General features: G+C 37.4%; 2 protein-coding genes across 2 annotated transcripts; both read left to right on the top strand.

The window, feature by feature from the left end:
- Positions 1 to 12345: 12345 nt before the first annotated feature.
- Positions 12346 to 13164, top strand: LOC143572328 (uncharacterized). The gene has a single exon (XM_077057520.1). It carries the CDS (start codon positions 12346 to 12348, stop codon positions 13162 to 13164), a length of 819 nt encoding a protein of 272 aa, XP_076913635.1.
- A 1201-nt stretch (positions 13165 to 14365) lies between these two features.
- Positions 14366 to 15972, top strand: LOC143572327 (uncharacterized). Its single transcript, XM_077057519.1, has 2 exons — positions 14366 to 14945; positions 15383 to 15972. Exons 1-2 carry the CDS (start codon positions 14366 to 14368, stop codon positions 15970 to 15972), a joined length of 1170 nt encoding a protein of 389 aa, XP_076913634.1.
- The last annotated feature ends 1948 nt before the right edge of the window (positions 15973 to 17920 follow it).

The following is a 17920-nucleotide window of genomic DNA, read 5'->3' as shown; positions in this document are numbered from 1 at the left end:
GCCATGGTAATAGCAGCATGAGCCTTGCTCTCGGCCTCATACATCTTTTTCTCTTCTTCTTCCATTTTACTATATTTTTTGATTTGGTCACGCCCTTCATATTCCATAACTGGTGGAATATAACCATCCTGGATGCACACCCACATCTTCGCATCCTGGTATTTGATGTATTGTATGAACCGATCCTTCCAAGCAACGAAATCGGTTCCCTTCAGCAACCTTGGGGCCTTAGTAGTTGACCCTGCTTCAACTTCCATCTTCACTAACTCAGAGATGTTGATCGACGACATCTTTCCCGAAAAGTAAGAAACCTGAAAAATTAAATTTTTTTTTAATAAAGTACTGTAGGCGAAGTTACGGATAACTTCGCTTTGGTCTTAACTTCGCTCTGAAGAACTTCGCTGATGATTAACTTCGCTTAAGGTAAGCGAACTTAGGAAGAAGGCGAAGTTGTAGATAACTTCGCTGATACACGCGAACTTGAAGAGGTAGGCGAAGTTGTGGATAACTTCGCTTAACCTTATATCTTCTTCGAAACCCTACGTACAGTGACGGCAACTTCGCCTGATGAACACGGACGTTTTTGAAGATCTGGAATCTGGATTTAACAAGGTTTTTGACGGTGCAAGGCTTGAATACTGTGGTAGGAGGTAAGATTGACTTAGAAACACGAAAACACGTCCCGCGAATAGTCGAAACGGGACGAAATCTATACCCGTGTGAATATCCCGAACCTCACAATCGAGCAAATGCTCTGATACCAATTGTAGGTTCCCTGGACGGATCGCACGAGATATCGCGGTCTACTCAGGTGCGGAATCCCTGCGTAGATCGTTACGAGTATAGAAACACAAACACACGAATAAACCGAAACACGTTATATATTAATAACCGAACTCACGTGATGTTAATCACTGTTACAGACTCTCGTCAACTCGATTGACTCAAACAACTATCAACTGATTCAACTAACTAACTACTAAACCAAGCCGTAAGTTATATATAAATACACGACAACTTCGCCTGATATGTTCAGGCGAAGTTGTCCATAACTTCGCTTGTTCAACAAGTTCGCCTAGGCGAACTTGTTAACAACTTCGCTTAAACATAAATAACATTAATAACAATACAGACTCGATTACAGACACTAGACTATGAACTACTGACATTCATGCACCAACACGGTGTCTATCAGGGAGAGATGGCTTGACAAAATTATGGAACGAACTCATGAAAGCAACCAAAGAATAAGCGGACACCGAAAAATCCTTGTGTGGACGAGGACACCCCAGAGCTGATTACAGAACAAGCAGAGAACGTTCAAGAACAATGTAAGGCCCCGTTACCGGCGCCTTACTTTAACATCGTATTTACTCATAAACACAGTTCTTACAAATCAGAGTTAATTAAAATTTCGCGAAAACATGAACTTAAATCATTCGTTACAAAACATTTAATCTTTTCTTTGAAACCATAACATAAAACATCATTTTTTAAAGCCTCATTTCTTCCATCTTCATATATCAGCCGTTCAATCCATGTCATGTGCCCTCCTCATGCTAGCTCATTAAACATATTCACTTGCGTGCATACTAAAAGTCAGCTATGCTGAGTAAGTTTTAGTTAATCAGGCGACATAAAATACATACACATATCATACATACATACATATCTTAACCTTGTATAAATATCCATAAGAGGAACGTCACGTAATATCTATTAAAAGAACTATTACTATTGCCCATGCTATATATTCTCCATAGAAGGAACACTATATATATATATATATATATATATATATATATATTATCCATAGAAAGAACCCTCTGTATATATATTATCCTTAGAAGGAAGACCCTATTTACTTTCCATAGAAGGAATACTATACTATCCATAGAAGGAACACTACACTATCCATAGAAGGAACACTATGCTATCCATAGAAGGAACATTATACATTATCCATAGAAGGAACTGTATATATATTATCCATAGAAGGAACACTGTATATAAGTTATTATTTAATGTCCATGTAAGGAGCTAATCACTTCCTTCGGCAATACGTGCAATATCTGAAGATCGTTCACGTACTGACAAGCCTTCATCCTTACATTACATATAATATTCATATCTTCATTTATAACCTGGCAGTACGTGCAACATCCGAAAATCGTTCACTTAACGACAAGCAATCATTCGTATCTATCACATATATCATACATGGCATACACTTACCATTAAGGTAAGTGTATTAACTGTCACATCGAGTATGGGGCATCCCTGAAAACATAACAAAGAATGGGGCTAGAAACTCACCTGAACTCTGTTTCTTCTTTGTTAATTGTTAATCCCTTCTTTAATTGAGCTCGGCTAACTGTATATAAGTTACACGAATCAATACTCATCTAATCTAATCCAAAGGCCTAGTATTAACTTACTTTTACTTAGCATTTTTGTGGTTTCCCTTTATTTTAACATTCTAGTGTTTTATCTCTTAGGTCCTAACAATGCATACCATCACGTGTGTACACATATATGTATACATATACAGGTCGCCATGTATCCGGGTCTCAATATAAGCGAACTTAGATATAAGCGAACTTGTTATCAGGCGAACTTATATGTGGCGAACTTGTTATCAGGTGAACTTATATGGCGAAGTTAATCAGCAGCAGCTACGGGTTTGATTTTAACCCCCCTCCCCCAACCATCTATGTTTCAACATGTAACCTTTGATATGATATTATCCAGTCCCGTAATCGTTCCCACGGCCATTCTCGGATAAGACTTGACCCGGGGAATCATAAAGTTTGGACCTTTAGGATTAAAATGTTCAAAACTAGATCTAGCGTTTATTTTAAATAATCCGTTCATAATCGTAAGTTTGTTAAGCTTATTTTAACATCAAGTTTGCTACTTTAATGTTTGTTTATACCCGATCTACCCTAGGTCTAAGTTTCAAGACTAACCGTTCATAAGAAACGTAAACTTGAAAGATAAAGGACATACCTTTACGTGTTTTTAAGGTTACGGTTAGCTTGGTGATGAACTAAAATCTTGTATCTTGCTTGCACACTCAAGATCTATCAAGTTATAGGCTCGGTTTGGTCTCGGGTTGCTCCTTTAGCTCGCGGCCATAATAGTGTAGGTGTTTATGTGTGTGTATTGAGTGTGTAAAGAATAAGATCGATAAGATGGATGGAAATTGAAAGGATTAGGGTTTAAGGGGTATTTATACTCCCTTAAGCCCATGGACCTAAGGCCCATCTTTCCTTTTTAGTCCATATCTAATTCCATCTAAAAGCCAAATTATCCTTTCATATTTATTATTATTACTAACCCACTAACTCAATTATTTCACCCGACGAAAATAAGATAGTAAATAACTCAATTATTTCACCCGACGAAAATAATATAGTAAATAGTTTTTTAGAAATTTCGGGATGTTACAAACAACAAGAAGGAACGTGAGTCAATATGGTCTAGAATTCAACCCTCGACAGACACATCAGCTCAAATACCAGCTCCACGACCGCTAATAGGAGAAAGCAAAATCGAGGGTATAAGACCAGAGAATGAACCCCACTGGCGAAAACCCCTTCCTAGATACTGGCAACGGAAAACGTCGACTTCCGGACACCGAAGCCGATCTTCAAGAGAAAACATTTAGATAAATCGAAGTATTGTAAATTTCATGAGGACATCGGCCACAATACATACGATTGAACAAACCTGAATGACGAGATCAAAAAAGCGGTGAAACCTGGGAAACTCGAACACTTAGTCGTAGAGGCAAGGAAGCACGCCAGAAACCAGGGCCCAACAAAAGACGATGGTCCCCGGAGAAAATAGATAAAAAAACCTGAACACACATATGATACAGGGCGGGCGGAAAGAGAGTGCGAAAAGGCAAACATCTAGTACTGAAGCCTGGAAATAAGAACCGGTCATCTTCCCACGAGTAAAGGGAGGGCCATGCCTGAAGCAACCACTGATTATCACCGCGTTGATAGGGCATTATCGAAGCACCTATGACTTTATCGACCAAGGAAGCACGTCATATATTATGTACCAACAGCGGAAGACAAAGTGAGGCTAGAACCAGTCAAAGCACCTGTCTCAGGGTTCTCTAACGAAGTAACACATTCGCTGGGACAATTAAAGTTCCCTGTTACACTAAGTGATGGGAAACACTCGAGAATCTAAGAGGTAGAGTTCCTCGTACTACCAGTAAAGTCCAAACACGATGTGATCCTGGGAAGAGAAGCGATTGGGGATTTCAATGAAAATTCATCCACCGCGCATGGCATAATGGGTATCCCGACACCAACGTGGATTGCACTGGTAAGACCGAACAAAGGCTGTTTGGTCAATGAAGGGTCAAAACCCCAAGTTCCCAGATCAAACCATCACCATTGGACCAACATTATCGAGTAGCAAAATCTCTAATATGAAACAGCTATTGCTAAGGAACATGGATGTGTTCGCGTGGCAATCCGCAGATATGGTTAGTGTCCCGCTCGGTATAGCGGAACAGGCCCTAAAGGTCAACCCAGTGTTTACACCAATAGTCCAAAAATGGCGGAAGATGGGGCCGGACCAGAAAAAAGCAATGAATGATCAGGTAAGTGAATTATTGAAAGCGGGCATCATCAGAGAAATCAGGTACCAGACATGGGTCACAAATACCGTGATGGTTCCAAAAAGCAAAGGGGCGTGGCACATGTGCATCGATTACAAAGATCTAAACAAAGCATGCCCCAAAGATTGAGATTGTTCTCATTTTAGTGGTGGTTTTTTTGGTGTTTATGGCCTAAATGGTGTTCAAGGTTCTTATCAGAACCTTCATCTTCACCCTTGCGTGTCATCGGTTGTTGTTATTAGCATGTATTTTTTGTTAATGTCATGGTTTGAGTGTACATTGCGCTTCACGTGTTGTACAACCTGTACTTGAAGTTGGTTAATTTTTGCAGCAATTGTTGGTATCTTCATGTGGGCTTTAGTCCATCGGTTGTTGTTCATTGTTGGTGGTATTTGGTTTGGCTTTCTTTGTGGTAATATATTGCCAGTGACTTTTGGGTCGTCTATGGTAGTTGTGGATTTGCAGCGTGTGGGGTTCGAGGTTGTGATGATTGCCTGAGGTTTGAACCTCTTCAGATAGATTGATGTTTATATAACTTTGAAGCGATGGTGTGATGGCGTGTTGATAAGACGAGACTGTACTCATTTTAGTGGTGGTTTATGGGTGTTTATGGGCTGAAAGATGTTCAAGGTTGCTATGATGATGGTTTGAAATTGATCTGAGCACACCTGATGTCGGTCCGTTGCAGCTCCTTTCTTCCGAACTTTATTTGGTTATACTACATGGAAGCTTGGTTGTACTTTAGTCGTTATAATTCGCCTGTTTATGTTGTTTGTACATTGTGTTTTGCAATGAAGACACTCCGTTGTTTGGAATGACAACTTATGTTGCATGCAATCATAACGGATAACACTACCCTTGTTAGAACTTGAGTGATTTTTTGGTGAAAAGTTCATTTCTTCAAATTATATTCTTGGTTAGATATTATGTGCAGTTGATGACGATCATGGAAGATCTCCCTACTCGACAGCCCTATCAACATTTGAATTATTGAGATATTAACTTGGGTGATTGTTTATTACATTAGAATTAGTTCATCTATTGTCTGCTTATTACCAAAATTGTTCAAAATAATGGCAATTTTGCACTAAACAATTGGCTAAATGATAAAACATTATACTCATCAAATCCTATTTGCCAATATTGTACTTTTTGTGCATTTTATAGTGCAGGGAATTGAAATGCTTTCCCTCAGCCCAATATAAGTTTCGACCTGTCATCTTACCATATATTGGGAATAGATATTGGGAATGACAACAAGTAATATTATAATGGTGGCTGCAATTGAAAAATGTTGGGCCCTTTAGATTACTAGGGAACTTGAATTACTAATTGACAATAATTAATGAGACCATGGATACAAGTACATCAGTGATCAATGGTTTTCTTTGGGTTAAGGTTTTTCCATGTTCACTGATGAATTAGTCTTTGTAAATGTTTGTGAATACATGTAATGAAAACTATAGAGGTTTAGACCAAATGAGAATGGATCATATTGTTAACTATGGTTTTCTGACGAATATAGTTTTCTGAATAACATTCGAAAGGAAACGCATTGAAATCATTTGCAATCTCATGTTAGTTAGGAACGATTGTTTTACTTGGTTAGCACTATTCCATTTTGTTATTTACTGAGTGTATTAGTTTGTATATTTCAAGGAAAATAGCAGACTTACATGGTCTCCCAACATAAATAATTTTTATTTTAGATATGCAAAATGATTAAATCTATAATAAGTGGGGTCTTGAAGATTAAATGGTTTGAGAATTGAATTGAGTAGTTAAGTGGCCTTAAAGGTATTGGACTCAATGTATAGCTCATAGGAATATAAATATATACAGCCCGAGATACACTTGAAAGTAAATTCAGTAGCTCCATATTGCTTCAAATGTTTCCTAGACGCGTATAAAGCTTACCATCAAATCCACATGGCAGAACGAGATCAAGACAAAACATCTTTCCGCACAGACAAAGGCACATTATGTTACAAGATGATCCCATTTGGGTTAAAAAAACGTGGGAGCCACTTATCAACGCCTAATGGACAAACAGTTCGGGGAACAAAGGGAACAACCTGGAAGTGTAAATGGAAGATCTAGTAATTAAAAGCCTGGAAGAAGATCAGATGTTGCGAGTTATCGAAGACACGTTCCAAAGGCTGTGGAAGATCAGTAAAAACTGAACCCTAGAAAATGCTCATTTGGAATGGAAGAAGGCAAGTTCCTCGGAGTAATCGTCACGAAAAACCTCATATTTGGATTCCTTGCGTCGAGAAACCCAAAATTCTTATGTTATGTGTGACAACCGCCAAAAATTAGACTAATCTGGTAATTATCTTAACCGTAATCGTGTATTAATTAGTAAAATAAATACATAGGAATAATATTTTTAGTCAAAGTTTTTGATTTTAGTTGAATTTTAAAATATGGAACCCGAAAAAGTTCAATTTTGTCGTGTAGCTGACACTGTGCAGATTGACACCCGGGTAATATCTCAAAACGGATAAATTCATAAACGTGTCAAGATGACCTCGAAAAATAAAATTTTATGTTAGGATATTAGAGATAGTGTATAAACTTAATTTTAGAAGGTTCGAATCGCGAAAATTAGAAAATAAGTAACCGAAAGCCAGTAGAGGACACCGTAAGAGCCCGACATTAAGTTTATCAGAAAATTATGTTTTTAGGTAGACATTGACTGTAATCTAATTTCGCTCAAAGTCTGATAAAAATTATTAGAAACGGAAGTCGTTTGGCTAGATAAATTACGAGATACGTTAAACTTTAACACCTAGATATTACCACATGTCATTATTTAAAACCACCTCTCCCTCTCCCTCACCTATCTCTCTCGGCCGCCACTTACACATAACCCAACCAACCTCCCAAACCCACCAACGATAAGCTTACATATAGGTATGCAATGATTGATAGATTACTTGGAAGCTTCCCATTAATCCACCTACACACTCTACCCCATACAACACATCACCCTATACCTCTCTTTCTCTCTTCTTATAACCGGCCACCCCACCACCACCTTACAATCTCATCTTTTCAAATTATTAAACACACAACACTTGATTAGGAGGTCTTTGGTGGAAGTTTAAGCAAATTACAAGAAGTAGGAAGCCAAAGGAAGGATTATAGCCAACACAAGGTCACATTATCACCTCCTTAGACACCAAATCCGAAACCCAAGGTAACCCACTTCAAAGATTTGTGTATATTAGTTGCTATTTGATGTTTAAAGCTTGATTTTAGTATGTTTGGTAGTGTACATGCAAGTATAATATGGATATATGCATGCATATGTGTGAACCGTGAGTTTACATATGAATGTATAAGATGGGTTTTGTTGATTATAGGACTTGTTATGGTTGCATTTTAGCTTGTATAGATTGTCCATATTGATGTTACTTGAGTTTGTTTAACAAATGGGTTAAGTATTGTTTTAATAATGGAAGTAAATGTGTAAATGGCCAAAAGATCAAAGATGGATAATGAGTAAAAATACCCATGTTAGGCCGTGGGTTTTGATTTTGGTGTTGGATTAAAGTTGTAAGCTTGTTAAATGGTAAATGGTTAAAGAAAGAATGATAATTTTGAAAACCCACATACTTGATTACTTGAAAAGTTGTAAGTAATAATAATAATGGTTTTGAAAGGATCTTGGAAAAGGGTTGACAAAAGTGTAGAGATTTGATTTTGTTGGAAAGTTACTTACACATGCAAGTAATACAAAATTTTGATTTTTAAAGCTCATACTTGTCTTATATGGATTGAAAATGACAAACTAAGTGATTGAATGGGACATATGGAAAGGAATAAAATCGACTAGAAGTACTAGGATGCATGAAACATGATAACTTAGATAAACAAGAGTTTGTGTTAAACTTACTAATAAAAGAAACTTTGTAAATTGTACAAGATGTTTTGCAAAATGATTTGATAAGTGAACATAATCTTGTATGGATGGTTAAAGACTTGTGGTTAGGATTACTTTAGTGAACTCTATTGTAAAGATTGTTGGTATGATAATAAGGTTATTAAAAATCGCTACTTACTAGTAATAGAAACTTTGTTGTTAAAGAATCAAGAATGTGTTTGTTTTAAAAATGATAATGGGATGAAATAAGAGATTAATATGGGTTATTAAGATCTGGAAATTTTGGTACATAAACACCTTGTAGAGATTGTAGAAATAACATGTATATTGTATAGTTGAAAACTTAAGCTAAGGCTTGAGCATGTGTAGTTAAAAATTTGTTTTGTGTGCATACTTGGTGCTAGATGATCAAACATGTATATGATGATATATTATTTGTTATTATATGTATATTTTCTATACCAAATGGTTTGGTTTTGACATTGTGACTTAAATAGCTTGTCGGTGACTTTAACGGTCGGAAAGTTCGACTTTTAAGGTGAACCGACATGAGTTTTTGGAACTGAATTAAAACAGCTCCTAAAGTCATAATATTCTTATATTTAACATAAGTTAAAGTATAAGAAAAGTCAAGAATAGCAAAACTTAAACCAACACGGTTCGTGTCGCGAAAACCGACAAGAAAACGTTAAAAATTTGGCATTTTTAAGAAATTGGCAACAAAATAAAAACCAAAACATTTTTATTGAAAAACCAATAAAACTTGACTAAAAACTATATAAAAAGTGTTTTAGATAATTTAAAACTAAAAGTTTCATAAAATAACAACTGGTTCGTTTTTAAGCTCAAAACCAACGAAACCGGCAAAATCGACAAAACTGATTATAATAGAGTCAAAATTTTAAATAAAATAATAACATGAATTTTTCAAAACACTCCAGCAACTAAAGGTAATAATTTTTATAAATTTTAATAATTAAATTATTAAATAAAACAATTAGTAGTTGATTATTACTTGTTTATATTTTTAAGTATAGAATTATAAGATTATAAGTAGTAAACTTTATGTGTTATGTGCTTGTGTGGATTTTTAGAATAAGAATATATATATTTTAGTCAAACCTAAAATTAACGAACGTGTACTAATATAGGAACGAGCGTTTATTCAAACACCGAAATCAAAGGTGAGTTCTTCCTCCGAAAAGCATATTGTATATCTATATTCGTATTTATATATATATGTTTTGAAAACGCATTATACTACAAATTGTCGTTATTGTGGGATGAATCAATTTGGTTAAATAACTGTTAACCGAATTGAGGGCACAGAAATGTTGGTAGATCTATCGGGGTGACGCCCCCCATTTCCATTCACGTTGGGTTAAAAATGGGAATATTTCGAGTATGGTACGTTTCGAGTTATCAAATTGGTAGTCATACACGTGTTGTATTCCTAGCTACTTTACAACTAACGCTTTTTGTGCTTGAAGGTAAAATGCGGGTTTCGTTATTGTGTTGTACCGTGTATAGATCGGTATTGTTGGGAGTATAATAGCTGTACACTATTATATTCATGTTTTATTTTATATATAAATTGTTTATATTTATATAATAAGTTTTTCTTCTCAGGAATAACTCACCAACATTCGTGTTGACCCAAATATTATTTAAATATGCTTTGCAGGAAAGTGAAGGTTTCGAGGTGGCATGGAAATGAGAGCGTGGGGTGTTTGAACAAAAGTGATGTGTTGTAAACCGTGTATTAGCACGTGTAATAAACTCTGATTTTGTAAAATATTTCTTATAATAAAAGATGATTCTTTTATTATTAAATGGTTATTATTGTTGACTATCGGCATCTGTCATAACCCGAACGACTTAAAGTTAAGACTTCCGCTGTGTTAAGTTAAGGTTTTCGGGGTGTGACAGAAGTTGGTACCAAAGCCAACAGTTATAGAGAATTAGAAAATATAAAGTTTTCTAAACTATAACGGTATGTTCAAAACACGCGCTCCTTTCCTGCCTCTCGAAACGAAAAGGTAACATAGATATATATATATATATATATATAATTGATTATTACTAACTTGAATTAATATGTTTATTCAGATGACGAACTCTGTGACGATCGTATCTGACTCCGACTCTAGTAGCAGCAGTACTCCACTATCACCGGTGGAGTGGCGTCCGGTAGTTGCATCAGGAGATGCCGGGTCTACTTCGAGAGCTACACCCTTGAAGATGAACACCCGAAAAAGGACCAGGGAAAACCGTGATGCATCGGCCCCTGTCATTGCACTCCCATTAGCTGTGATCCCAACCCCTCCACCACCGCCTCCCGCACCAGAGCCTGTGGTCGAGGAACCCTCCGATCACGAGCTACTTATGGTTCTTCTTGCCAAGTTCTCAGCTTACGAGAACATCGTTCATAACATGGTGGACCGTGTGTTTGCTATCGAGCATAAACAAGGTCTTGATGACCAAACCCGTGATGTGATGCACCAGTTTGTGAACGAACTGAGGAACCAGGGACTGATGACAGAAGCCAGGGTAGGAGTTCTCGAGATGAGGAATGAGATAATAGAGCCATGCATAGGCTACTTGATGAGCCTTCACTAGACCTAGTAGGGTGTTTTGGGTAATATGTTTGTTATGGTAATTATGATGTAACTTAACTTTGAAACATGTTGTTTTTTATTTGTGTGGTTGTGGTAAGAACTAGAAATATGGTGGGTGACCAAGGTGTAGGTAAGTACACCTAATTTTGGTATTTTGGTACATTATAAAATCCCACTCTTTGATGATTATATTTATGTTTGTATTATTAATGATGCTATTTGATTCTTTACAACTTAGAAAAATATCACTTTTTCCAAAACTAACCAAAATTATATTTTTTTCTAAAAAGAACATGGCGCCAAAAACAAGACGATCCACTAATAATCAAGCAACCGGATTAGCTTCCACTCAAGACGAGTTAGCTCAGCTAATCGCTCAACATGTAAATACGGCACTCAAACAACATGAGGCTAATCGCAACGCAAGCCAAAACCCCCTAAATACAACTAATACTTCAAATGGAGAAGCACCTAGAACCGAAAATCTAAACGAAAACCCCTCAGGTAGCACGGTACGCGGGTGCTCATACAAAATTTTCCAAGGTTGCGTACCGAAAGAATTTACCGGTGCCGAAGGACCTTTGGAAATTATCCGGTGGATCGAGAAAATGGAATCTGTAATGAAAATAAGTGATTGCGCTCCTCTCGAACGGATAAAATACGGAGTGTGCTCATTCCGTGATGAGGCACTCGAGTGGTGGAACTCCATAATTCAAAATCTTGGAGAAGATGCCGCTTACCGTCTAACCTGGGAAGAACTAAAAGAAATGTTGTTAAAGGAGTACTGTCCCCGAAACGAACTTCAGAAAATCGAATACGAATTCTGGCAGTTAAAGATGGAAGGTACTGATATTGGAGGATATACTTCCCGATTCAACGCTTTGGCACGGCTAGTACCCCGACTGGTTACGCCTGAATATGCAAGAATCGAGAGGTACATTTGGGGCTTAGCTCCCGAGATCCGAGGATTGGTTACCTCCTCCAAACCAACCACTATCCAGTCAGCCCGAGAGCTGGCAAAATCTTTAACTGATAATGCGATTCGTATGGGAACTCTGAAAGACTTCGGTAAGAAAGCGACTACCGCCGAACCTGAACGAAAAACAGTTACCGAAAATTAGAAAACCGGAGAACTCAAACGAAAGTGGAATGGTAACTCAGGAGGACAGTTCAAACGAAACCAAGGAGCACGAAGAATGTTTGCAGCAAACGCAAGAGGATCAGGACAAGGATCCACTTGTAACAGGTGTGGAAAGAGTCATAATGGGGAATGTTGGAAATGTCAGAAGTGTAATCGATTTGGACACCAGACTCAGTACTGTTTCAGTAAGGACTCTCCGTCCGGTTCAGGAAGCCGAACTTTAGAATGTTTCGAGTGCGGTGTCATCGGGCATTTCAGAAATGATTGCCCCAAACTCAAGATACAAAATGCTAAGGGTAAGGCATTCGAGATGAACGCGAAAAAGGCCCGGAAAGACTCATCCGTAGTCACCGGTACGTTTCTCGTTAATAATCATTATGCTTATGTACTATTTGATACTGGAGCAGATTTAAGCTTTGTTTCTGACCAATTTGAACCCCTTCTCGGTATTGAACCAAGCAAGTTAGACAATAATTACTCAATAGAATTAGCCAACGGGAAGCTAATTGAAACCAGTAAAATTGTCCGAAACTGCAATATTCTGTTAGAGAACCTTAGGTTTCCAATCGATCTTCTACCCGTAGAGTTAGGCAGTTTTGATATAGTAGTAGGAATGGATTGGTTATCCAAAAATGGTGCTGAAATCATATGCTTCGAAAAGTTAGTTCGTTTACCAACCCCAACCGGTCAATTTCTGAGCATTCGAGGTGACCAGAGTAACACCGAGTTAAAACTCTCTAGTATCACAAAGACTCGCAAAATGTTAAGGAAAGGATGTCCCGCTTTTCTTGTCAATGTAGTCGACACAAAGGCTAAAGAGCGAAAGATAGAGGATATTCCTGTAGTACGGGATTTTTCCAGAAGTTTTCCCTGAAGACTTGCCTGGATTACCTCCTCAGCGTCAAGTCGAATTCAGAATCGATCTGGTTCAAGATGCCGCTCCAATAGCTCGATCTCCGTACAGATTAGCACCATCGGAAATGCAGGAGTTATCTAATCAGCTCCAGGAATTACTAGACAAAGGATTCATAAGACCAAGTTTCTCACCTTGGGGAGCTCCAGTCTTATTTGTGAAAAAGAAGGACGGTTCTTTTCGAATGTGTATCGATTACAGAGAACTGAACAAACTTACTATTAAGAATCGGTACCTACTACCGAGAATTGATGATTTGTTTGATCAGTTGCAAGGATCAAGCTATTACTCAAAAGTCGACTTGCGGTCCGGGTATCATCAGTTACGTGTTGCCGAAGAGGATGTTCCTAAAACCGCTTTCAGAACTCGTTATGGCCATTATGAATTCCTGGTCATGCCTTTTGGCCTAACGAATGCACCTGCTGTGTTCATGGATCTTATGAACAGAGTTTGTAAGCCATACTTGGATAAATTCGTGATAGTATTCATCGATGACATACTTATCTACTCACGAACCAAGAAATAACATGAACAACACTTAAAACTGATTCTAGAATTGCTAAAAGAAGAGAAGTTATATGCCAAATTTTCCAAGTGCGATTTCTGGCTTCGAGAAGTCCACTTTTTAGGGCATGTAATCAATGAGAATGGTATCCTAGTTGATCCAACAAAAATTGAAGCAATTAAGAATTGGGAGACACCAAGATCACCCACTGGAGTGCGACAATTTTTAGGATTAGCTGGCTACTATCGTAGATTCATTGAAAATTTTTCTTCTATAGCTCAACCCTTAACCCAATTAACCCAAAAAGACAAGAAATATGAGTGGACAGAAAAACAAGAAGGAGCCTTCCAATTGCTTAAACAAAAGTTGTGTAGTGCACCAATCTTGTCCTTACCAGAAGGTACCAATGGATTTGTAGTATATTGTGATGCGTCTCGCTTAGGTCTTGGCTGTGTGCTTATGCAACAAGACAAGGTGATAGCATACGCGTCCAGACAACTCAAGGTGCATGAAAAAAACTACGCGACGCATGATTTGGAATTGGGAGCTGTTGTGTTTGCTCTTAAGATTTGGAGGCATTATCTGTATGGAACCAAATGTACAATATTTACTGATCACAAGAGTCTCCAGGATATCTTTGATCAGAAGGAGCTAAATATGAGGCAACGTCGATGGGTAGAATTACTCAATGATTACGATTGTGAGATTCGTTACCACAAAGGTAAAGCGAATGTTGTGGCTGATGTGTTAAGTCGAAAGGAAAGAGAAAAGCCTCTGCGTGTTCGTGCATTAGGGTTGACGATTCAAACGAGTCTTACTACTCGAATTCGTGATGCGCAGCGTGAAGCCTTGAAACCGCAAAATGTAAGGTTTGAGAAATTGCGAGGACTTGAAAATGAATTTGTCACAAAGTCTGATGGGACACTATACCTACTTGATCGAGTTTGGGTACCACTCTATGGAAATTTGCGTAATCTTGTTCTAGACGAAGCGCATAAGTCTGGATATTCAATCCACCCAGGATCAACCAAGATGTATAAAGATCTCCAAGAACATTATTGGTGGCCTAACTTGAAAAGAGACATAGCTGTGTATGTCAGCAAGTGCCTGACATGTTCCAAAGTGAAAGTTGAACATAGAAGACCGCCTGGACTACTGCAACAACCAGAGATCCCTCAGTGGAAATGGGATAATATTACCATGGACTTCATAACCAAACTGCCAGTTACGTCGCGAAGTTATAATGCGATTTGGGTAATTGTGGATAGATTAACTAAATCCGCTCATTTTATACCCATTAGAGAAAAATACAGAATGGAGAAGTTAACTCAGCTGTATCAGAGATCGTAGCCAAACATGGAATACCGGTCTCAATCATTTCTGACAGAGATGGTCGATTTGTTTCTCGTTTTTGGCAATCTCTTCACGAATCCCTAGGAACTCGCTTAGATATGAGCACCGCCTATCACCCCCAGACAGACAGTCAAAGCGAGAGAACTATCCAAACATTGGAAGACATGCTGCGAGCCTGTATCATTGATTTCGGAAGTAGTTGGGATACTTATCTGCATTTAGCTGAATTCTCCTATAATAACAGTTACCACTCCAGTATTAAGGCTGCACCGTTTGAAGCTTTGTACGGAAGAAAATGTCGATCTCCTCTTTGTTGGGCAGAAGTCAGAGAAAAGCAACTTACAGGTCCTGAAATTGTCCAAGAGACCACCGACAGAGTCTTTCAAATCAAGGATAAGTTAAAAGCTGCAGCCGATAGACAGAAAAGTTATGCGGATAATCGCAGGAGACCGTTGGAATTCCAGGTAGGAGACCAAGTGTTACTAAAGGTATCACCTTGGAAAGGCATAGTCAGATTCGGTAAAAGAGGAAAACTTAGCCCACGATACGTTGGACCGTTCAAAATTACCGAACGAGTAGGGTCGGTAGCCTATCGACTCGACCTACCTTCAGAACTCAGTGGAATACACGACGTATTTCACATATCCAATTTGAAGAAATGTCTATCTGACGAATCGCTGATTGTTCCTATTGAAGACATAAGGGTTGATGATAAGCTTCGATTTGTAGAAGAACCTGTTGAAGTCATGGACTGGAAAATCCAGAAGCTAAGGTGTAACAGGATTAAGCTTGTCAAGGTTCGCTGGAATTCAAGACTTGGTCCCGAGTTCACGTGGGAACGTCAAGATCAAATGAAGGCGAAATACCCTCACCTCTTCCCAGAAGAAACCGAAACCAGCACTACATCCTAAATTTCGAGACGAAATTTCTAAAAGGATGGGTGAATATGACACCCGCCAAAAATTAGACTAATCTGGTAATTATCTTAACCGTAATCGTGTATTAATTAGTAAAATAAATACATAGGAATAATATTTTTAGTCAAAGTTTTTGATTTTAGTTGAATTTTAAAATATGGAACCCGAAAAAGTTCAATTTTGTCGTGTAGCTGACACTGTGCAGATTGACACCGGGTAATATCTCAAAACGGATAAATTCATAAACGTGTCAAGATGACCTCGAAAAATAAAATTTTATGTTAGGATATTAGAGATAGTGTATAAACTTAATTTTAGAAGGTTCGAATCGCGAAAATTAGAAAATAAGTAACCGAAAGCCAGTAGAGGACACCGTAAGAGCCCGACATTAAGTTTATCAGAAAATTATGTTTTTAGACAGACATTGACTGTAATCTAATTTCGCTCAAAGTCTGATAAAAATTATTAGAAACGGAAGTCGTTTGGCTAGATAAATTACGAGATACGTTAAACTTTAACACCTAGATATTACCACATGTCATTATTTAAAACCACCTCTCCCTCTCCCTCACCTATCTCTCTCGGCCGCCACTTACACATAACCCAACCCACCTCCCAAACCCACCAACGATAAGCTTACATATAGGTATGCAATGATTGATAGATTACTTGGAAGCTTCCCATTAATCCACCTACACACTCTACCCCATACAACACATCACCCTATACCTCTCTTTCTCTCTTCTTATAACCGGCCACCCCACCACCACCTTACAATCTCATCTTTTCAAATTATTAAACACATAACACTTGATTATGAGGTCTTTGGTGGAAGTTTAAGCAAATTACAAGAAGTAGGAAGCCAAAGGAAGGATTATAGCCAACACAAGGTCACATTATCACCTCCTTAGACACCAAATCCGAAACCCAAGGTAACCCACTTCAAAGATTTGTGTATATTAGTTGCTATTTGATGTTTAAAGCTTGATTTTAGTATGTTTGGTAGTGTACATGCAAGTATAATATGGATATATGCATGCATATGTGTGAACCGTGAGTTTACATATGAATGTATAAGATGAGTTTTGTTGATTATAGGACTTGTTATGGTTGCATTTTAGCTTGTATAGATTGTCCATATTGATGTTACTTGAGTTTGTTTAACAAATGGGTTAAGTATTGTTTTAATAATGGAAGTAAATGTGTAAATGGCCAAAAGATCAAAGATGGATAATGAGTAAAAATACCCATGTTAGGCCGTGGGTTTTGATTTTGGTGTTGGATTGAAGTTGTAAGCTTGTTAAATGGTAAATAGTTAAAGAAAGAATGATAATTTTGAAAACCCACATACTTGATTACTTGAAAAGTTGTAAGTAATAATAATAATGGTTTTGAAAGGATCTTGGAAAAGGGTTGACAAAAGTGTAGAGATTTGATTTTGTTGGAAAGTTACTTACACATGCAAGTAATACAAAATTTTGATTTTTAAAGCTCATACTTGTCTTATATGGATTGAAAATGACAAACTAAGTGATTGAATGGGACATATGGAAAGGAATAAAATCGACTAGAAGTACTAGGATGCATGAAACATGATAACTTAGATAAACAAGAGTTTGTGTTAAACTTACTAATAAAAGAAACTTTGTAAATTGTACAAGATGTTTTGCAAAATGATTTGATAAGTGAACATAATCTTGTATGGATGGTTAAAGACTTGTGGTTAGGATTACTTTAGTGAACTCTATTGTAAAGATTGTTGGTATGATAATAAGGTTATTAAAAATCGCTACTTACTAGTAATAGAAACTTTGTTGTTAAAGAATCAAGAATGTGTTTGTTTTAAAAATCATAATGGGATGAAATAAGAGATTAATATGGGTTATTAAGATCTGGAAATTTTGGTACATAAACACCTTGTAGAGATTGTAGAAATAACATG

Source organism: Bidens hawaiensis, unplaced genomic scaffold (genome assembly GCF_021521415.1).
Source record: "Bidens hawaiensis isolate Kalapana, Puna unplaced genomic scaffold, B.hawaiensis_p1.1 tig00025806_1, whole genome shotgun sequence".
Taxonomy (NCBI): domain Eukaryota; kingdom Viridiplantae; phylum Streptophyta; class Magnoliopsida; order Asterales; family Asteraceae; genus Bidens; species Bidens hawaiensis.
This window is presented reverse-complemented; position numbering and strand designations above follow the sequence as displayed.

What these genes read in the sequence shown, in the direction of transcription:
- LOC143572327 (XM_077057519.1), top strand. Translation starts at nt 14,366, where the DNA reads ATGAGGCAACGTCGATGGGTAGAATTACTCAATGATTACGATTGTGAG. An exon ending in ACTGCCAGTTACGTCGCGAA is followed by an intron (nt 14,946 to 15,382) that starts GTTATAATGCGA and finishes TTTGTTGGGCAG; the next exon opens with AAGTCAGAGAAAAGCAACTT.
- LOC143572328 (XM_077057520.1), top strand. Translation starts at nt 12,346, where the DNA reads ATGTTTGCAGCAAACGCAAGAGGATCAGGACAAGGATCCACTTGTAAC.